The sequence below is a fragment of the Leptosomus discolor genome, chromosome 1 (genome assembly GCF_034619465.1).
Source record: "Leptosomus discolor isolate bLepDis1 chromosome 1, bLepDis1.hap2, whole genome shotgun sequence".
NCBI lineage: Eukaryota > Metazoa > Chordata > Aves > Leptosomiformes > Leptosomidae > Leptosomus > Leptosomus discolor.
Window position 1 is genome coordinate 77,064,714 of NC_141391.1, and position 23,389 is coordinate 77,088,102.

Sequence of the window (23,389 nt, forward strand, 5' to 3'; positions counted from 1 at the left end):
CATATAGACATGATTATATCAATCAATTTACAGTATTTTGATTTAAAGCAATTAAATAGTACTAACACAGTGTGAAAAAAATGCAGTGTAACAGTGCTGGGCACTTTTACATTAAACATAACAGAAGGGCACAGTCCTTGACAATAAAACACTTGGTCCTGTGAAGACAGAGATGAAAATTCTTATCAGGTTGCTGATGGTCTGATTCAGAAGCCACGGGACCCACACAAAGTCTGATTTTCAAAACCTAGTGCAGACTTTCCATTAGCCCCAACAGACTTTGGGTCAGACTCTCAAAAGCATATGACTGCCTACAAATGCATTTTGCAGATGCCTGGCCCACAGGGTCTTCCCCATAAGCTAAAAAAGAAAAATAGCTCTTCATATCAAGAATGCTAGAGCTTCAAGATCTGTAAGGAATAAGAAAGTACTAGGTGATACTAAGAAACCTGCTATTCTAGATGCATATACTGAGATATAAGAAAATCAACCATGTCATTATGAGATGTCCTGCAAGACATCTAACGGTCATGCAAAATGCCTTCCCACTGACAACCAAGTTTTCTGATAGAAAGCATACACACTCACTGACAACATGCCCAACAACTCATTCCCATCAGACACTTAAATATTGCAAGCATTGTCCTCTTCCAGAGACTCAAGCTTGTGTCCAGGGGATCAGGCAGCGAAGACAGTGGAGCTGGCAACTGTGATGAGGCTTCTGAATGAGTAGTGCCTCCAGCCCTGCAGTCCACAATGGCCTGAATCTTCCTCCTTAGTGTATTGCATTATAGTGAAAAAAATTACAAAAAAGGAAAGAGGAAGGCAAAGGCAAAGGCAAAAGGAAAGGGAAAAGGAAAAGGAAAAGGAAAAGGAAAAGGAAAAGGAAAAGGAAAAGGAAAAGGAAAAGGAAAAGGAAAAGGAAAAGGAAAAGGAAAAGGAAAAGGAAAAGGAAAAGGAAAAGCCTTCCAGTTAGCCCAAACATCAGCATTTGTCTTGGATGTGCTCAACACTGATGGAAAGCCAAGAGAAGCTGTTCAAAAGTTTTTGCATCAGGCCATTTCTCCTCCATTAGGTATGTTCATTCTCCTCTTACGTACCAAGAAATCACTTGGACTTTCACAACGAAACTAGTAACAGAACTAAATGCTACAGAACATTTACAAGAGCAAACAAAAGGGACCAAAAAAAGAAAAAAAAAACACATGGGAAAGAGCTTTCAGAAGTGAAGGCTGGTGACTTGCCAGGTAATGGTCGGAGACTAACCTAATTACACGGGTGTCTTTACAGCAGCCTTGGACTTGATCACTTCTGTGATTCTGTTAAAGATTCAGCAAAAAGCAAAGCTGGACCATTCATTTCATTGTAGTTTCTAGCAGGATTTTCTCAAACAACAGATTTCTCTTGCCAACCGTATTTGGTAACCAAGCTTAAGTGAAATCAAACGCCCTTCTTGCAGGTCTCGAAGATATAGACTGATTCAGGCAAATATTAGTCTCAAGTTTCTTAAAAGCAGCTTTGGGCCTATACTCTTTGGTCTTATATCGTATTAGGCCCACTAGGGCATCTATTTTCATATAACTTTTTTCTTGATTAAGAAGACATATTTAACTGCAATTTTGATCCACTCTGCTTCAGCAGCAGCTAGGGCAGAGAAAATTTCCTTCTTCAAGAGGGTTTCCCAGCTGTGCTGTCGCTTCAGCCCCTTCATTTCTCCCCCAAGCTGCCCCCAAGCCCCTGCTGCACAGTCCTGGCTTTGCTTGTGCAGACAACTGGTGGAGGGCAAGGGACGCCTGATGGGTGCATAGATCTCAAAAACTTTTTTCCCACAAAACGCTGTTTTCTCAAACAGTGTTATTCCCATCTGTGTAATAGTTCATACTCTGCATCTTTAAAGGTAGGCGTGTATAACTGGAAAGATTTTGTAACCAGGATTAAATATCTACTACCTTTAATTACTGCGCTATTAAAATAATAATGGTAGGCTTTTTTGACTAATCAAATAAAAATGAACATTTAGTTGAACATTTCATGAATGTTTCATATCAATCAGGAAATAAAATTCTCTTGAATTTTTATTGCAATATTTGCTTGTGTTACTGAGAGCTCTTTAAGGCATCAACAAATGTTACAAACCTATTTATTTACAGCACGTTTGCCCTCACTAGGACTGAAGGGTGCACAGGAAAACTGAGAATGTTCTTTGGGATGACTTAATAAAAATACATGCAAATAATTGGGAAAACAAGAACAGCAGCATATAACAGCAGAAAACTTCTAAAAGAAGCCTAAATTGTTGCTGGCGGGTTTTTCCCCTAGTTAAAGACAGGTGAAAATTCCCCTTTAGGAAACTGCATGCAGAGCATGCAAGGTTTTTGGAGGAAAATTATTGTACGGGCTGGTTTCCAAAAATACTGTGGCTATAAAACATAATTAGATAGCAAGTATGTGAATAACAACAGTTAAAATCCCTAAGAGTAATGAGATTAATTTGATAATTGTATGAATGCAAGATAAATATTATCCTTTTGGTTTGTTCTGTGACCACTGAGGACACGAACAACTTTCCAGCAGCACCCTGATCTAAGCAGTGACGGCTCCAAGGTCGCTGGATAATTTGCTAGATTATATTTCAGATGGATTAGCCCCCCAACCCAGTTCACCAGGCAGCCAAGGTAAACGCATGTGTTCATACAGGGAAAATACAAGAGGAGAGAAAGCAAATAAAGGTGAAAGGACAGGTTTACCACAGACATAAAGTATAGCTTTCCTTTCCTTTTTTAATTTTTATTAGGGATGCTCACATTCTTGTGCAGTCACATTATTTTTAGTGCTGGAGAGCTAAAAAAAAACACAGTAAAGGAATAAGACTTGCAGTAACATCACGAGCAGGGGTGGCACTGAAGTGTTCAGTCTGCTCAGCTGACAATTGCTCCAAAAAATGCAATTCAACTACTAGAAAGACAGCCCTGTTAATGCAGCAATATTGTAACCTGCTGTATGGTTCAGACAATCGATTTGAAATGTGAAGTGATAGACGAGAGCCCCATTTGTCATATCTTTCCCTGCAGATATTTGAAGAAAAAAATCAGAACTCACCATTATTCACCAGGACATGGAGTGGACAATTCTTTGCTCTAAACCGCTGCACAAACTGCCGTATAGACTTCATGGAAGCCAAATCACAGTATAAAAACTCCACTGGGAGAGAAGAGGAGATGAACAAAACCAGAGTTAAGACAGTTACAATTGTATAAAAAGAAACTTACAGACATCAACAAGGATTCCTGTGATAATGTCACCAGGAAAGTAAAGATTTTAAAAATAAACCAGGCTTTTGAAAATTATGAGTGAAGCTGGTCTCTAAAGGTTCCTTCCTTCATTTCTGTTTTCAAACTATGGATTCTTCACAGAGCAAATACAAGGAATGCTGCTGCCAGGAGGTGAAGAAGGGTATCAAATGGAGCAAATACGTCCCAGTCCTACTGTTTTTTCCACCGCTACCATTTAGGAAGAGGGGTTGCAGCTCTTCAGCACTGAGATCATCAAGACATGGCAGTTGGAGACCAAACGGGGAGAGCAGAAGCCACATTGGGCACCACAATATTTCCCTGTGTTTCTGATGACAAATATGCTGCCCTATGTTTTTTTTCCAGATCATCTGCTGAGTATCTGTGGTCTGAATAGTGACGGAGTCTGACAACAAGTGGTAAAACAAAGCTTTATTGAGGCAGCAGGAAAGATGAGCCACAGTGTGCCCATATGGCAACTCACCCAATCACTGATAGCAAACATGGCACCCTAAGTGATGCCATGGGTCTGGTGGTCATCCAGGGACACCTGATGTCCAGGCCACCTGGCAGCAACAGCCAGTCATGCAAATGCCTTTGGAATGTGGGTAAGAGTCACGGCACCCCTTGGCTCCAGCAATGGCTATGTGATTTCAGAGGACCATACCTCACATGGATACCGTGGGCAGCATCCTGCCTACGCTGCCGATGTCAGTCATGAGGAAGGGTGGAAGGGGGCAGGGGGTCAGCAGTCTGCCTACGCCAATAACATTGGTCAAGGGGCAGGGTGTCAGTGTCTTACTGGTATGTTTTTAGTTCCAAGAAAACATGGCTCTAACAAAAACATCCTCTGTCCAAAGCATTAGTCATCTATTGACCTTCACTACAACACTACAAAATTAATTAATTAAAATAAAAAAGATTGCTTAAATCCCCCAATAACTTCAAACTCATCAGGTCCAAAAATTTTCCTCCTGTTGCAGTTGTTCAGCTTTTACAACAGCAGTAGCTACCCCCACACAAACAATCCAAATTCTTTAGAAACTCTGCAAAGGGGAAAGAAAGAAAGAAAACTGTGACCTCATCCACCTGTTTTAGCCTTTTAGAACGTATACATATTGCATGCCAGGCTTTTGGCTTGTTTCAGCACTAGCTCTGTTTTAAGCAAGAAAATGTGAGTCTCTAGTGCAGATGTTATTCTCTCTTCTGGTTTGCTTCAAGTTGTGGTGGGACTCCAAGTCAGCTAGATGTTGTCGACTTCACCCCAGCCAGACCCAGTACACTACGGCTCTGAGGTGATTTGCCTGAACCTCTTCCATAAAGTAAACTTTTCAAGAACAACCAAAAGGTGTTTCAGCTTGAGAAAGTGAGACAGTACTGAGTAACCTCCAGTGACTAAGTCCACAGAAAGAAAGGCGAAGGCTGTACAAAGCATGCTCCTCTTGCTCACTGCAACCTTTCAGGGTGAGTCCTCACTGCCTGACTTGATTTCAACAAACTCCCAGATTTTCCCAGATGTGGCAACCTCTGCCCAGTCCCCAGGACAGTTTTGACCACCCCAGCTGAGGACTGGGTCTCTAGATCCTCTCTGTGTTTTCCCTGCTCGCCTCCACCCTCCCACCTGACAGCCCGAGAGCTGCTCCCCTGTGCTCCACAGGAAGGAACAGCCACCTCCTTTCTTGCACACGGCTTCCCTCCCCTCTTCTTATGAAAGAAACAGCCTTTAAAATAAGGTGAAATTAAAGTTCTTCACACATGCTAAAGAAAGCCTTTCTGACAGGAACATTAAACTATTGGGTAAACAGGCTCCAACACTGGCTGCAGTAAGAGACCTTTTCTCTTACTCTTTTTCCCCAGTCCATCAGTGACGTTCACCAAACTGTTTCATCCTGTCACAACCGAGGCTGCAAGCTATAATGCCTCCTTATCATATGTCTGTGAAAAAAGAGTTTAGGAAGGCCTGCAGGCACAACAGCAAGATACACAACAAAAGACAATCACAGCTGTTATTAAAATAATTTACAGGAGAACAGTTCCTTTCGTTCCCTTCAGTTTTACAGTATGGGGCTTTAATAATCCTGATATATTTTTAATCTAGACAGTATTAGTCCTCTGAAATTGTCTTAGTGAACTGATATAAATTACTCAGCAGCCTTTTCAAATTTTTTTTTTTAAATTCCAGGTTTTATATAGGATAAATATAATTTTTTTAAATGGCTGTAAAGTCATACCATTTAAAAAACAATGACCCATGAATAACATTGGACAATTTCTTGAGCTCCCTATAGACCTTTAGGAGGCCTGCAATTTTGTTTAATTTCACTGATGTCCTGCATCTGGAGGTGGTAAGGAAATGCAAAAGTTATTAATTCCTGTAAGAGAAGACAGTTCAGGTCACTCCTCTTGTGGCCTGGCAGCTATATAAAACCACATGAATGGTACTGTAATTGCTCAGATACACAAAACCTGGTCGTGTTAACCTGTTAGTAACTAGTGCAACAATAAATGGAGTAAAGACCTAGGTGAAGCTTTATGCTGACTCTGCTGTAGCTCTGCTTCTCCAGGCAGCTCATCAAGGAAAGAGATTAGGGGAAGCATGATCAGCTTCTTAGGAAGCAGCTACCAACACTGCGAACAGAGGAGTCTCTTTTAATACAAAATATTCATCTTGATGCAGAAGGCCACTTTATCACCTGTATGGACTGTGGCAACATTATTGACTCTCCTGAATTTTGCTAATGCCACTATATGTGCAAGAAAAGCAAGCCCTTGAGAACATTCAGTAAGCTAAATTTTAATCTCTCCCCTCATCTGACCTTGAAATTGTCCTTTTCTGCATTGCCAACAACAATGGTGATCGGACAACCAGCATGCCAAGGCAAGAGCTTTTCAGCTCGACCAGTGCAATCTCATCCTTCCTGGGCATTAACTTTTTGCCACATTTGTCTGATCTCCCCTCCCTTAATTTTGTAGTTTTGCAGAGCAAATGCTGTCCTTCGTTATGACTGTACAGTGCCCAGACTAATGACATACTAGGCCAAGGCTATCATTACTAAGCTTATTTACTTGCTTACTTGGGAAGTGTGTCATCATATTCAGTATTTGTAAAGTACTTGCCATCAAAAGATCAGAGCGTGTTTTGGAAAGAAAAACAAGCAAACAAATCAGCCCCAAAACTTTTCTTTTTGCTCACAGGGCAGAAACATTAATGACCAGAGTCCTTGTCGTGCTTATTCGTGCATGGTGGCTCTTTGCCAGGGAGGAGGTTTCACTGGCACGAGCGTCACGCCAACAGAGGCGCCATTCCACTCAAAAAAGAGTGCCAAAACACGGCTCCAAGTCATGTGCTGACTCAGTGGCAGGGCCTTGAACAGAAATTGAGTTTCTTCTTTGTCCCATGGTCCGAGTATTTCATATTTTTTATCAGTGTACTGAAGAATTACACAGTTAGAAGCTAAGGACAATGGCTAGTTTCTAGAATATTTTGAAGCATGCACAAGTATACTGAGGATGCTAATTTTTTTTATGTCTTAATTAGTAAAGACCAGTGTTTAATAATGTGAGCAAATGACCAAACCTGTACTTGAACTAGCAACGTGATTTGAACTACTTTTCAGAAATAATGATGCAAATAGGATAGGTATGAGCAAAAAGGTGTGCAATAACAGCAAGCAAACTGAAATATGTCAAAATTAACATTTAGACATGTTACTTCTCATCTTTTTGGTTTGTCTGACACTAGACTCCAAATTATTCAAGTATCTAATAATTGACAGTAGCGGTCATTCTGCTTTTGAGTTTAATAACATAAAAGGTTTTCAAAACTAAGTGGTTCCTTTGATTTTCTGTATGCTATTAAGAACAAAAATGTGAGTAGAATCTACATACAGAATATCTGCAGCTAATGCTACTGAAATACTCTAATTTTTGACTCTATCCCATTTTATTTCTCCTCCTATACTACTTGCTTTCGGGTACTTCTATAATGACAGACGTCTATATTTCTTTGTTCTACCGCATGTGTCCCTTGGTCTTACTTAAATAATTGTTCCAATGAAAGTAAGTGAATATATAATTTTCAAACACTGGCTAAAAATGTTAAACTGTTAAAAATATTTTACTATTATTTTATTGTAATTTGATGACTCAGTTGTCAGAAAGTTATTAGCCAATAAAATACAAAAGGAGTATAATTTCCCAAAAGACAGCTAGAGTTACTTATGCCATTATCCACATATGAATAGACACATATATGATGGTGCTACAATTGCTGCTTGGCCTAATTGTTGTTTTTCAAACCTATATCTGCCTGGTGCAGAACCTTTTCAGCTACAGAGAAGCTAATATGATGTTTTTCTGTCTGCTTCTCAAGAAGGCCATACAGATTGCACAAAACTACGTTGCCTGACTGCAGATGACACCACTGAGCATCTGTACTGTTCAGTGCCTGCTCCTGCACTGTGCACTCTCCGCTCGCTTGGTCATGGTAACTAAAGTCGGTGGACCTGAAGGACAGTCATCTGGTGGCTCCTGGAGAGCTTTCTGACACCATGAGCCCCATGGGAGGCAGGAGGAGGCCCAGTGTTACGACAGCCTGACACATCCCCTGAGTGCTTGCGCTCCCCTGAGTTTCCCACTCAGGGTCAACTACCCCATTTCTGTCCATTTGCTTCTTCACACTATTAGCACCCCCTTCTTTTTAACATCTAGAGTTCCCTCCTTTGCTTTCCACGACAGCACAGTTGAATCTGACTGCACATTTCTTCCTTGTGTGTATCACAGGGAATAAAAATCATGAAATGGGAATTTTGGTCTACTGTGAAAGGAAAACTCAGAAGCAAAAAGACTGGATGGGTGTTGCAGTAAATGATCAGGGACTGCTGAGATATTCACTGATCAGCTGAACACAGGAAAATGCAGTGTTTGGGCTCCTGCAAAGACTCCATCACTTAGGTTTGATTTAGATCAGATTAAGATGAGACGGAGGCCACCTACCAACTATTCATTCATACCAATTTTCTGCATTCAACTCATCATCTTGAAGTTATTATGGGCAGCTACAGCTCCACTTCAGAAGAAATCATAAGGCAGAGTCAACTCCCTTATATTACTTATGCCAAAGCAGTTTTCCATCATGCTTTCACTGTCTCTGTGTTAAAAACACAAGCAGGGGATCAATTCTAGGGAAAAATCCAACTCTGCTCAGCCTCGCAGGGAGCTGAGCACTCGTAGTTCATGGTGGAAAGAGGACTACAGAAAGGATTGCTTTGCCCATTCCTGCTTGCCTCCAATCTATCCAGTGTCTGGAGATACCTGGAAGAGTCACTTCTCCAGCAAGGCACAAGGAATGCTTGCTAGAAAAGATAATAAAAAATGGTGCTCAACAGTCACAGATCCATGCTCAAAAACATGTTTCAAAAGCTCCACACAGGTGCATTGCTCTCTGGCTGGCATATATCCGCAGGGGGAACTAAGGAATTTGGCCTTTCATCTGCTATTCCACCTCATAGAGTTACACTTTGACACCTTCACAGCAGCACAGAGAAATGTCCTGTTCATGAAAGAACTGAGTATACTTCTGAGCACCTGGACAGTGCAATGGAGATGTTTTTTATCAGAAAGTGCTCTTAATGAGGCAAATATCTACGATCTGATAGATGCTGCATCACAGAGCTAGAGAAGCTCTGTCAACAAGGTGGCAGGTGGAAATGTGGGAGTGGAGCATACCTCAGGAGAGAAAAAGCATGAATTGGGAGGAGGAGAAGACATAAAGCAGTACTGACTGGAGCCTCCTTCCCTTTTGTCACCACACTGTCCTTGCTGACGCTAATAAAGAGTGGCTTTGGCTGGTCTGGTCTCCAGAGACAAGCCTGGTATCTCCCTTCTCCTGTGGTCTCCCCTCCCCAAAGTAAGGTGTCCTAGAATCAACTCATCTTTCTCAGCAAGTTCTGATCACCTGGTTACACATCTTCCAGACAAAACAAAAGTCGTTCTCAATTAAAACAGGGCTGCCAAGGGAGAGGAATGAGCTTCTGGCCAGCTGGAAATTTTGACCACCTGAGCCCAAAACAGTGGCTCCTATATGACAACACTGTCAGCGGAAAATGCAAAAGTGCTTCTAGGCTGCTAAAAAATACTGTGGTGTATCATTCTACCAACTGGGTATGTGCAGAAGCACACAAGTCCCCATCTACAGAACGTAACTCCTGTTAACAGAAGTTCTTTACGTAGTCTGGGACTAACACAAGGACTGTGATCTAAGTTCTACTCAGACATGCATGATGACAGAACATTGCATGTTATTCAGGACTATAAAATGCTTATATTAAAAGGACTTCTAGGAAAACAAAACCAAAAAAAATCCTACAGGTAAATAAGGTGTGTACCAGCCAATTGCATATTGAGCACAATGAGAGACAGTCATCATAAATGCAGCAAGCACAGCATCTCCTATTTATGCCATGCTCCTGCCCTTGTGCACTTGATGACCTCTGTGGCTTCTACACCACAAGCACTCCAGAATCTCCCCCATTCTGCATTAGCAGCCAAGATTCACAGGAATTGAATATTAAATTGATTAATGCACAGAAAAGTCCTAGTATGTGCAATCACATCTATGACACCAGTTGACACGTAATTCCAGCTGTGGTTACGGTGACAATTTGCAGAACTTTGGCTCCTAATCCTTCAAACTATTTTAAGTACGTGACCGTGGACCAAAATGTTGGCTGTTGCCAAATGCTGGGCATCTTACAAGTTCCCCTGAGTCTTATCCTCTGTCCTTTATTAGTTTGAATAATTTTGTGGCAGTTTTTCAGATCACTGGTTTTTCATAGACTGTTAATAGAAATAATAAACCATGCTAACTCCAGCACAGCTTTACTGTTCAAGCTGATGCTTGTGATATGCCATTGAAGAAAAACACAGGTGGAACACATCCATCTGGCAAAGTGTGTGAGTGCAGTGCCATGGATCAAAATAGTAAGCATATTTAAAGACATACTGTTTGGGTACAGTTTGGAGTGGTCATTAAAAGATACACTCACAACTTTAGCTAGCCTAGTTTGTCTCCAGCCTTCCAGCAGGCAAGGAAGAGCACCTAAACTCAGCTGCTCCTTTTCTGAGTCACCCATTCTAGTGCCACTATCTTTAAAGGCAGTCTAAAGAGATTAGCTTCCAGTGCCTAATATTAGCCTTTATGAACAGCCTCTGCGTGTCATCCTCCAGCCTATTCAGTGAAAAAAGAGCTCTACATCAGTGTTCATGACATAAACAGAAGTCCACATTGGGCAAACAATAAAAATTTATGCTTTTTTTTCTTCCTCGATGATTTGAACATTGTCTGCTCAAAGAGCTATTGTAAAAAAAAAAAAAAAAAGGCATTTCATGGTGCCGTTTCTTAACCATGTAGCTTTAACCTATTGTACTAAGAGAAATGGGGGAAAATGTTTTCAGCTCTCTGAGAGATGCTTTCTCTCTCAGAGGTGGAAGAGTAAAATAAAAAAGAAATTTACTTTCAGAAACTGAGCAGTCTGGCTTAGCTACTTCAGCTTCCACCAGAGAAGTGTGTGGCCTAGACCAGTGATCCTTTAACTCGTCAAATATAATGAACACTTCAGTAGCTTTTGTTACTGGTTAATAACAATAAGCAAAATTCCAGGGTGAGAACAGTGTTTCAGTTCCATCACTACTACCAGCTCCCATTACAGCCAAAATATCAGCTCATAGCAGGAGAGCCCCCTGAACAGCTTCATAGATCACGTTGTTAGAGCACTGGGATGTAACAGCAGTACAAAAAAGGAGGTAGTCCAGGTAAAGTAACAGAGGTGCCCATGAACGATTCTGCTAAGTGCACCACCAGGTAGGATGTTATTTAAATATGCTACCATTTTAGCACAATTTCTACGGACAAAGCATGCTCTGGGATTTCCAAACATGCAAAGCAGTGCTTTGCTGTGTAATGTTTGACATTTTCTGTTCAGTGGGGACAAGACCTGAAAAGAAATAAGCTGCCATCAACTTGTTGGAAGAGTAACCTTAGGAGGTGGTGGCAGCAGTACAAAAGCAGAGGGATACATAGCCAGCTCTCAGGGTGAGAAAGGTTATCTCAAGCTCCTGTGGGCAAAATTTCCTCTAGATTATTGTCTGGGGAGGCTTTATTTTTTTAGAATAGCAAATACAATAATAGATACATACAGAATTTCCTCATATGCTTCCTGGAAATTAGATACCATCTCCCTCCCCCTGCTTATGAGTTCAGGTGCTGATCACCCAGGTTTCTGACTGCAGAGAGACAAAGTCCTCTGATATCCTCCCTTGTTGCTGTGGGAAGACTTTGATTTTACCCCACTGAACAACTGTTTTGGGAAACCCTTCTGTCATCATTTCTAGTCTCTACAGATGTACCTTCACATAGGTTGAAAGGAAACGTGATTTTGGCTCTTCATAGGACCATTTACAGCCCCGTGGGAAAATGACATGGTCACACTAGTTTCACTCTGGGGCTGATATTTGGCAAAAAAAAATGTGTTGCTGTGGAAATGCTTCTCATATCTCTTTTTGAAGATTGAGGAAGGCAGCCTTCATCCCATTCACAGCTAAGTATGTTTTCTTCCCTCCACAGGAACCAGAAACCAGAGGACAGGCCCAGGTAAATTCCCTCTGCCTCATGGGGACAGAAGAGCTCACAGTGAGCACCTGAAGATTCATCATTTATGGACGGAAAAGAAGATGGTTTAGAATGCCCTCATTACCATTACTACCCTCATTGCCTGGGGGTTTGGACTAGATGACCTTTAAAGGTCCCTTCCAACCCAAACTAGGTCCCTTCCATCCCAAACTATTCCATGATTCTATGATTCTACATACTTTTTCCTCTTGCTTCCTCATGAACAGATTTTTATATTAAATTTCATTGTTACATTTCGTGAATTGCAGATATGTTTCTTCTTCTTGGGTGACATTTACTCCTTACAGTGGCTTAACTCCACAGTGTTATCTATATCTCATTTAAAACCTCAAAATATATGGCACACATGTGACACACACATTACAGTGTCCTTATATTGACACTTTCAATCAGGAATGAAACTCAGGTAGAAAGCTTTTTGGAAGTAGTACAGTGTCAAGCTATTAAAGAAGACAAAAGTCAGCAAGGCTTTTACAGGATGACAAAATAAAAATGTACTTCAGAGCAAGCTAGGAGCATGAGTCTTCCTAGAAATGATGCTGAGTCCTCAACTGATTTAAACTGGTATCGTTCTGCAAACGATATGGAGCTATCATTTCTTTCCAGTTTGTCAGCTATGGACTTGCACATTCCCAATGCACCTTGGGTTGCATAGCTTAAAAGTTAAAATATCGAACCACTTGTATAATTTGATGATCAAGGACACATACAAGCATATGAAAGAGCACCAGTGAGGACAAAAAAGGGCCCAGTGATCTTTTGCTGGCAGTCTTCTCCTTCAGAATATTTTATTAGACATGTACCCTGACTAAAACATGCACCAGCACTCCTCTTGAGCTGTTCCTCTCTTGACTTGCGGAATTTCTTTTCTATATGAATAGCTTACAGTTCACAAGCAAATGTAATTTATTTATTCAAAACATTTTTCCAAGCTAACCAAACCCTACCAAATTCAATTTAGTTTCAAATTAGCTACCTTGCTCATATCTTTACACCCCTAAATCTTGCTTCCCTCAGCCTCCCTAACATGCATTTTTTAAGGTGAAAGTCTACTTTCTTCACTTTATAAAACAAAACAAGAAGCCTTCACAGACTCAATGTATTCATTTTGGAAACAGAATCGACACAAGCTTCAGTGAAGAAGAGCCTGTTCAGAAAGCCAGGGGGTTGCCGAAACAGGGCTACCTTAATTACAGGCACTCCTAAAACCATAAAATCTGTAGAACAGACTGTTTTTCTGTTGCTGCACTAATGAACCTCCAAATCCAATGACCCTGCTTTGAGACTGAAATAGCTCAGTGCTGATGATACCCCAGTTCCCACAGTGGCCAAGAACTGAGCTAGGCCACTTGGTCATCATTGGTGTGGGTCTGGCTTCTCCTCTCCTGGACATAATTGTCAAGAGAGATTAACTGGCTTGTGACGTTCAGTCTTTTAATTTTTACTTGCTATTAATGATTTTTAAAAATAGAGTAAGACCCTCTATGCTATTTTATGGCAAGTAGCAAAGGTTTCAGTCAAAACTCAGAATGCAAGCAGTATGTCTTAGTCTGCTGTGCAGGAGCATCTTTCCATAAGCCAATACTAAACATATACTTGGAGATCTGAAAAAAATCCCTTCCAGAAGGGCTGTTTGTCAGCACACTGTCTAGATATTTCATACAGGAAATCAACTTTCAATTCATGACCAGACCTTAATCATTATGTGATGGCAAAACAACTCTCTCATTAGCTACACTTCCTGAAAAGAATACGCATTTTCCGACTATAGCTGCTTACCAGTTCAAAACCACCAAAAAAAAATCCTCCAGTGTGAACAAGTACATTTGTAATAAGCTTTGGTATTACCATGAAAACACCTCAGCAAATATTCTGCTCCACACCCTCTGAGGTAACACAGAGAGGCTGATAGTGTCTGTGCTTTGTAGTACTTCAAGGACAAAAACCTTCCAGAGTCAAAGGAAATAAAACAAAGAAGGGAATAATATTTCCAAGCTCCAGGCAAGAATAACTTTGAGTTGTCGAGAATACATCATCTTTTGCTCTAGACGTGACAACTATCCATAACACATACTTCTGCAAACGCTACCTTCGTTTTGCCCAGAAGTTTTCTGCTTTTTCCTCCATGTCAGTCCTAGCACCCATGAGGCAAGCTTGAGCAGCTCTCAGATCCAGCTTCGATCAACTTTTTTTTCCTCCTTTTTCCCCTCTTTTTGGAGAGAGTCTTCACATGGATCAGTGAGTTACTCCACCCCTGTGTCAGCACAGGCAGCAGAGTTAGCAGAGGGGAGGCAGTGGGAGCAGGCAGCTGGGGTAGAGCAGACCCGAGAGGCAAGGGCTGCCCCTTCCACCAGTGGTGCAGCTTTAGGACTAGGTTAGTCAGAGCTAACCTGGTTTCTGACCGCCCAGCGGGGTGGCTGCTGTCCTCTCACATCCCTGCCTCTCTTCGCTCCATCCACACAGGTCTGCTGGTGCAACTGCTTCTCCTGGCTCATGCCAATCTATACCTGGGATGTTATCTGGGTTATGGTAAGGGAACATAAACAACCTTGGGTAGCAATGCCATTGCCCTTTCCCACTCCTCCAAGAATCAGGATGCATAGGCTTACTTTCTCTGTTTCTCCAGATCTGACACTAGACTGTTTCATGCTTAAGCAAGCTTAGGTCTGTAGAGGGCTTCTAAGATATGATTCATCTGACCTGTTTCACAAATCTAGTTTAAGATGAGATGAATCATGTCCTACAACTGTTTATTCCTCTCCACAGACTGCGACGGGAGCTTGGGGACACTGACTCAGATTTAAACCTCTGCATCATAAACCTCAAAAATTAGGTGATTTGAATCCCAACGTTCAGTTTCAACTAATTATGAATAAACAGAGAATGAGAGGAAAAGCAGAGAACTGGGCATGCGTGCAGATGACTCAGTGTTATTCACCGTACTCAAGATTAGAGGGGGAAAAAAAGAGAGTGAGAACTTCCAAGAGGATCTTGCCAAAGGCTCACAGATAGCTGGGTAACACAAAGAAAATTCATGCTGGAAAAAGATAAGGAGTCGTGCAGGGAGTGTTTAAATTCTTTTTGTATTGTGAATGTCTCTGAAATAACTGTGACTTCTCAACAGAAAAATTGATATACCGTTGCACGCTCTAATTGACAAACACATCTCAAGAGTCAAAGGAGGTAAAGATAATTGTAGTGGCTGGGTTTGGTGTTGCTCTGTATGTACATGCACATAACTGAGACTGAGCTTAAGCAAACTGCAAGACATTATCATTTCTAAAATAACAACACTATAGCTATGCATCCCAGGTGAGAACCAGCAGTTTTGCTGCTGCTTTATAAATCACACAGCTCTCTCAGCTACTAATCTGCTGTAGAGACCTTACTAGCCAGCAAAGTGATAGGAAAAAGAAGTGCAGAAGACTAAAATGCCAAGAACAGAACCAGAGACTCTTGATTGCTGATTCACAGGCTGCCCAGTATACTGGATTCTGCCTCCTTTCTCTTTTTACATCTAAACAAATATGCATTTCTTACTATTTTTAGGGAGGTATTCATGTAAGAAAGACTTTGTTTTTTTTCTTTAGGAAACTTTAGATCTTTCCCCCGCACTCCAATCCTGTTTTGTTACTTTGCTATTCTTCTCATCTCATCTCCCATGCTGGTCCTCCAGAATTTTTAACATGATCACTCTAATGTAGTGTCCCTATTCACTGACAGGGCTTTTAAGCAATTACCTTTTATAGCAGTTCCCTGCTAACACTGCCCTGGACTTTCAGGCAATCTAAGCCAGAGCCACTTAGCTTCTCCTCCATGTCAATATTCAGTGTTTCTGGTATTTTTGTTCTTCTTGAAGGCAAACTGACTTCTGGACATCTGAGTAATTCTTACTTTCAGGAATGAGTATTCTGTGTACTATCCGGTATTGACTTATGCTGATAAGCATTTTCATTAGACAGTTTGTGGAAAATCTTGCTTTCATTAGAAAATATCCCTGGGAATGCTATGTCTGGCTGGAAAGGGTGTACTTTCATTTGGGGATTATACAGGAAAGAAACAGATACTTTTAACTGCATAAACCCCCCTTTTTCAAGAAAAAGGAAACAAAATAGTTTTTCTAAAGGTACAGCACAAGGAAGGTACCAGGTGGGCAAAAAATAGTCTTTGCTATTGCCCTTTACACCAGCTCTAGAGAAACGATTACCTGTCCAGATAAGTCTTTGCATTCCCATTCCATCTCTGGACTTTCTGGATATACTTTTATCAGGTAAACTAATTTTTTAAAAGTGTTGGTGAGATACTCCTCCAGGTCTGAATTTCTCACCTGCAGAAGGGGTGCAAAGTACGGAGCAATGCATCAGTCATACTACAGTGACAGCAGCCAAGCTTGCTGGATTGGTGAAAAGAGATGTATAGCATTGTTAAACGCATAACAAGTGTATGAACCTACTTCTGTGTACATCTGCTTTCTAGTTAGCGGGGAGGAAACCAGCAGTAGGTAGAAGGGTCTGTCCTTTTTTGAGGCAATAGTCACAGCACTGTTTTTTTCCTTTGGGGCACACCCTTCAGGGACAAGCTTTTAAGAGAGTGAAGGGAGAAAAGAGATTCTCGTTAGTCTGCTTAAACCCAAGTATAACTCAAATATAGGTAAGCTGGATTTTTTTCCCATTCTCTTATCTAAGAAAAATAAATTCAGAAAGACAAACCTCTTTTAAATTTTGCATCCTCTGCAGGGAATTATTCTCCTACACTTTCTGATGTATTACCGGTGTTTGGTTAATGAAGAAGCTAAGTATACTCCTCACCATAGATTACTATTTCTAATATGGTGATAGCTCTGATCATGACACTATGAAGAAGGAAAGTAGAGAACTGCAACTGGTATGATACTGGATCTGGGCACTTATGAAGGTTTTTGATTTCTGCTCAATGCCAAACTAGCCTTTTTGGGGAAGATAACCCCCCACATACTGGTAAATAAATCAGATGATAGTAACTTCTATGCAATCAAGCATGCTATTCTAGCAGACTACATTTAACAGCGGATCTGGATCTGAGTTCTACCCTTTGAATACATTTCAAATTGCTGCAGAGCCCCAGCTTAGCAGCGCTGCAAGATCAAAAGACTGATGTAAAATTTTGGTGCAGCATGCCGCAACATATAAAAACCACACTGCCTGTTTTTAGCAGATTCTCACCCACCATAGTGCCTCCTTAAGTCTATATTTAGGGCTCAGCTCAACTCACACCTGTAGAGTGATGAATCCAGCCTCCGATGCCATGGCATGCATTGTACAACACACCCTGGCGCTGGGAAGGGTGGTGGGTCCCCTTCCCACCTCCCCTCCCTCATCTCAGAAAGGGCAGCGCAGATGAGTCGGCACCCACCTGGGAAAATACATCAGCTCTGCCTGGGGGAAAAGGGAGAGCAGGGCTTCGGCAAGATTTGGAGCGACCACTCAGCCACAGCATCCCCTGCCGGCACAGCGACCGTGTGCTTCCTCCGGTTACTTCATAAAAGTGACACAGATCTCCTCAACCACAATTTTTGGGGCCGAAGTAAATTTGGTTAGCTCTGCATAAAGCTCTAGAACAACACATTTTTAATGGGCATGTAGAGTGCTAATTTAAGGGTAAATTATATATTTGGGTTAGCAGCTTGGCTGCTTTGTTGTTTGGTTCTTTCAGACTACTTGGATGGCAGCCATCAATGCTCTGTGAATTATCTCTATTTAATTTTTCCAATTTTTCAGACCCTTGGCTGTTGGTAATTCAATTTCTGGCAACTGCAGACCTTCAGTCCCTGTTAAAAGTTATACCCCAAGGCAGACACACTGCCATCTGCACTGTAACGGTGGTGGTAGCTAGTGGATGCAAAGAGGCAAATGTCCAGATGCCACTTAGGCTCTGAAATAGCCTTAATATACCAAATGATGTTTGGATTAGAAATACACTCTGAATCTAAATATGAGCCTCTCAGAAATATTAGGGTACTCTTCCAAGGGACCCCTCTACCCTGTGTTTGACTTCTGCACATTGCTTGTCCTGATAGCTTTAATGGATGCAGAAAACTAAGCATTTTCCTTTGCCCAGCCTCCAAAATCATCAAAGGAGGAACTAATCCCCATCCTTCATACACACTTGCTTCACTTCCCTCATCTTCCCTTATCCTTTCCTCCCAATCTCCATGCTCTCTAGAAGAAATCTTCTTTCAGGAGGTTTGTGCCTACAGAAAACCATCAACTTCTGCTTCCCTGAGAAATACATCCCATTTCCAGCTGCTGGCAGCAGCTCTCTTCAGGCTGCAGGCACAGCGCAGCAGCACAAGGCACTGCTGCATGTAAGAGCTGGGAGGCATCATCCCCTCTCCAGCAAGCCTGGAAAAAATATAAGTCTTGACCTGAATTTAAAAGGGATTATTATATTTTAGGCAAAAATTACCCCAAAATTTTTCTAAAAAGCTCAACAAGGACGTAGCCTACAGTCAGCGAGGTGGAAAGAAAACATGGAAATGGCTTGAGTATGCCCACGTCTGTAGCATGGGGCTCTCAGAAACAAGAGGGAGCCTCACCCCATGCTGCGTGTGGCACAGATCAGCACCAGTATAGCCCATCTTTCTGACCTCCTGTGTGACACGGGGCCTGACCCTACAGTTACTCCTTCCCAAATTGAACCTATCATTTACTCCATGAGCTACGGCATAGCTTGATGAGCTACTAGCTGAGGGAAGCCAGCAAGAAAGAAGAATGCTAGTTCTTCTTCACAGGGCTAGTTATCTTGAGATGGGGAAAACCTGTGTGGCCATCATTGCATTCTTCTGTCCTCTGATGAGAAAGGAGGACAACAGTGGTTATCTTGCATGATAACCAGAGGTGGAGAGTTGTTCACGACACCACTGGAGAATTTCTTTGTTCCTTTCTATGTCTCCTTGGATAAATATTTAGAATTAGAAACTGCAAGTTTATTGGTATTTCCTAAGCAGAGATCCACCTGATATTACCCAGGCAGAGTTTCATCTGTCTCTACCCAAATGGTTCAGTATCTGTCTAATAACATATCTTCAAAGTTTCTGGACTTCACAGTGAGAAAGTCGTAATTTGCTCCTTTTCGATAGGCACAGCTATCTATAACACACATCCAAACAGTCCACGTGGATGATCGCCCACAGTATTCAGCCGTCATTTCTGTTTAAACATTACCTTCCCAAAGAGAATCAGGTGAAGCAGAAAGAATTCAGGCTCACTAACGCATTCTCTATTAAACTGTTCCTGAAAGTCATGAAGAAAAAGGTAAATTGAACACAAATATTCCCTGTCCCTATTTTGGAAACAACTGCATTCATGTTCTCTGAAGACATCTCTTTGCTGTTGCAAAGCTAAGTCAATGAGAAAGAAAGGGAAGCCCAAGCCAGAGAGAACAGAGAACAATTTAAGACATTTGGGCAACTTGGAATGTAATTTTGCTGGAGGGCAGTATTCACTTTCCACATAATTTTGTTTTTGTGGAATAAAGGACTTGTTACAGCTTGGCAATGCTTTTTAGGAGATTTAAATTTCTAATAGAAAACAAACCCTTTAAGATGCTTGACTTGCATTGCTCCAAATTACTACATTCTTTAGCTCTAATCAACCTGGGTTTGATCAATGGTCTTTTAAGATATATTTTCTTAACATAAGCAGAAGTTACATTGTCTCTGCGTAAGCTGTGAGTCACAGCTATGATTTTATACTACTTTAATACAGGCCTGTTTTCAAAACTCTCTCAAAAAGCTTGTATATGCAAGTAGTACATCAGTAAATTTTTTTTTTTTTTTCAAAATTACCAAAGCTGATGCCTGTTTTATCACTGGCAATTGTGGCTACAATATCCAGCCAATAATTTTTTTACCTCAGTTGGAGTGAGCAGCAACCATTAAAAGGCAAAGAACATGCAGTCAAGGTATGTGAGTGACAACTGATGACATTTCAAAAGTTACAGGTTATGTTTCACCCATGAAGCTGAGTGAAAGACATGTGTAGTCCATGCTTGGAGCAGGGAATCCTTCCACGCTTCTCTAGATTGACAGGGTTAGTTTGCCCACAAGAGCAGTTTCTTATTCCCCTTTGCCCTTGGTTTCCTGACTACTATGCTTTGTGGCTGAAGTGAATCCACTCTACAGAAAGGCCAGTTTATGCTGCTTCTCTTTTTTTCTGGGAGTAGGGTCATCATGTGTTTTGTGTAACACCTGGCAGGACAGCTTAGCCTGAAGCAGAAATCCAGGGCAACATCTTTCTTCCTCTGTCTCACTTCTCTATTTCCCTCTACTGCTGTTGTATTCTTTTATTCTTCCAGTCCCTCTTTAAAATCTGTTTTTGCTTATGGGCATAAAGTACACATCTCTCCTTCCAACTGAATTCAGTCTTCTGGAGCTTTTCAGTGAAAGGAGGGGGAAGAGGCTGTATCTGGTACTTACAAAACAGTGGGAGCAATCCTTCTAGTGCCTGGAAATACACCCATCTCAAGAAGAATGTGTGTCATGCATTAATTCCTGGCAGAAACATCTAATCCGTCACTTTAAACTATAAGGTTTTGTTTCATTTACAAGAGGGGAAATAAAACCAAGTTATTAGTGGGGAAGTGACAAAACTGATGACTGACACAAGAGAGAAACTTAAGCCAGTACTTATACAATTTAAAGAACATACCCGTGCTCCCTCAGAGGTTATCTGAATAATCCTTCTGTTCTGCTGTGGTCAGCTTGTGATAAAGCCACCTATTACTAACACTCAGACTTGTAATCCAAGAATGTTTAGAGATACTCCTTGTTAAACAGAAGAAAAAAAAAAGAAAGGAAAGAAATACAAGTGGTATTAATCCTGTAACGTACCTTGGGTAAAAAATCTTGAAAGCTAAAGTGCTCTGCAAAAGCATAAGCAAGAAGGAAGAAGGAAACTTTAATTTGGAATGAAAATCCAATGGCTTAATATAAAATTCTACCAACACAGCTCCAAAAATCAAATGCAGGTCAAACACCATGCCTGATTTAGTGGAACCTTAAAAGTACACTGGAACATACATAGATATTCCCACTTAATTTCCTTAGGATACAAACCAATAAGAAAAAGGTTTCAAAAATTTACTTTTCTCAACTTCTAGAAACAACAGGAAAATCTCCAATATTGTCCAAGTGACCAAAACTTATCACTTTCACATTTCGAGTAGAAATCGCTCCTTTCAAACACTCAGAAAAACACAGACTGCAGAGCCTTATAAGATGCAATTCTAAAAAAGCCACTAGTCATGAAAAACCCTGACCTAAGCATGCAGGTGAGTCAGGAAAGATTATCGTGCAACATGGTTTATATATTTAAAACACCACAAGATTAGAAGAGCCATAGAAAAAGGTGTGATTTTTTTCTACAAATAGTGAGATTCCCATAGACCCTTACTGCAGTTACAGTTTAGTGGGATCCCTTTGAAGCAAAAGGATGAGCTATCATGTGCAAGAACATCAAAGTAGGCAAATGATGACACATTAGTGTGGCAAATGCTACAACTTTCAGCTATCAGTTCACAGCTTTGCATTTCTGCAAGGCGATGTGGATAGCCTACCAATGTGTACAGGGATGGCCCAACAGGTATGAATACTTGGTCTGTGATGATAACAAATGACTAAGTAAGTAACACCATCAGATTCACAACAAAGCATGGAACTGAAAAATTTCTAATTCAGAGTTTATATCACATTACCCAATCTACCTGAAAAGAATGTAGTGGGAAAAACAGTTATGAATTTTGAAAAAGCATTAAAAAATCATCAGACCATGTAAAAGACATCTCTGTAACCTATGAGCTATTTCCTGGCTGCTTATCACATTTACTCCAGCAGTCTCTGTCCTCTATCCATTAAAATGTAGTGTTAGCTGGGGAAAGTATTCAGTGCTATTTGAAGTGTTTGAGAGCTGCTTGAACCCAAGGTTTCAAACAGTTTTGTAAGCAAAATTGCCAGAGTTTATGAAGAAGGGTAAAATACATCAAAATAATTATATACATTTGCAATTAATTCTTTCTCTATTGAAATGCAAAAATTGATCTGTGACAAATAATTATTAAGAACTCTTAAGAGTGAAAATACAATGGCAATTTTCGAAATTGATTTAATGGTTGACTTATTTTAATTAGTGGTAAATTATTTATTGCAAGTTCTTTAATCACTTTCTATTTACACAAGGGAGCCCAACTCTTGGTTGAGCTATAGAAATCACTGCAATAATAAACAACAAAAGACGTTATCTAATCCTTATGGTTTTGTCTAGGTTTGTGGAAGAGACAGTAAAAGAGCTGGAAGACTCTGATATTTATTTTACTACATAAGGTTACGTACAAGCAACCTATCTGCAGTTAAAGTTAGGAAGCATGGAGTGAACAGATTGTCACAAATCATGGGTATATGCACATGCGCTATGGAACATCCCTTCATAAACTTATCAGTTTCTACTTTAGAAATAGGTTTTTTTCTCCAATGGGAAGCTTGATCCAGAATCTCACTTTTCCAGCTGGTGGGAAACTTTTTCTAACTTCTAGCTGAAACCTATCCATGGCTCGTTTATACCTCATTGTTTTTGTAAATTGTCTTTTACTGTAAATACATTTGTACTGGTTTTATTATTTTGCCCCATTGACACAGACACCGGCAGCAGGGCTATCCTCCCTCACACTGAATTATTTTTGACAAACGCAGCCAAGTCCATTTAATCTTTTTTTTTTGTTAAAGCAGACTCTCTGCTTACCTCAGAAAGCCTTCTCTATTTCATCTTGCATTCACCTCTATTGAACACACAGAGCAGGACGGTATCCTGTATTTTAGATGGAATTCAACATAATTTGGTACCGATATTTCCTAATTTCTTTTGAGTATACACCACCAAATACATCTTAGCACCATTTATCTTTTTCACAAATATATGAAAGCCTAAGCTGCTACAAGCAGTGGCTTATCTTTGTCACCTTTAGTCATCCTAATAACACTGAATCCACTGATGTCCTTTTCCTTAGTTATTTTTAACAGACAAGCTTCGAGTTTATAGCTGAAAATATATATATTTTATGTTATGGCTCATGGAAGCCTTTTGATACCAGATAGACAAAAAGCATCTCAGTATTAACAGTTTGCAACTTATTAGAACAGCATACTTCTGCTGAATTTCATTGCACCACACAGAGCTTCATTTGAGATGATTAAAATTTAACATCAAGATGTTCAACTAAGCCATGCTGGAAAATCTGCCATTAAAATTCTTTTAAGTCTCATTATACCAATCCAGGGAAAAATCAACTATGACAAGCTTGGAAAAGTTCACATCTAAATAATGTTCTTTGTCCTCCATACAGGGCATATAGAAAAAGTCACCACCAAATATCACAGCGA

At 40.6% G+C, this 23,389-nt stretch overlaps 1 protein-coding gene across 1 annotated transcript in view; it reads right to left on the reverse strand.

The window, feature by feature from the left end:
• DHRSX (dehydrogenase/reductase X-linked) overlaps positions 1-23,389 on the reverse strand; it is a 175,913-nt gene that overhangs the window by 64,389 nt on the left and 88,135 nt on the right. The window contains exon 4 of the mRNA XM_086470201.1: positions 3,100-3,201. Coding sequence (XP_086326327.1) covers positions 3,100-3,201 — 102 coding nt within the window. The remainder of the gene's footprint in view (positions 1-3,099; positions 3,202-23,389) is intronic.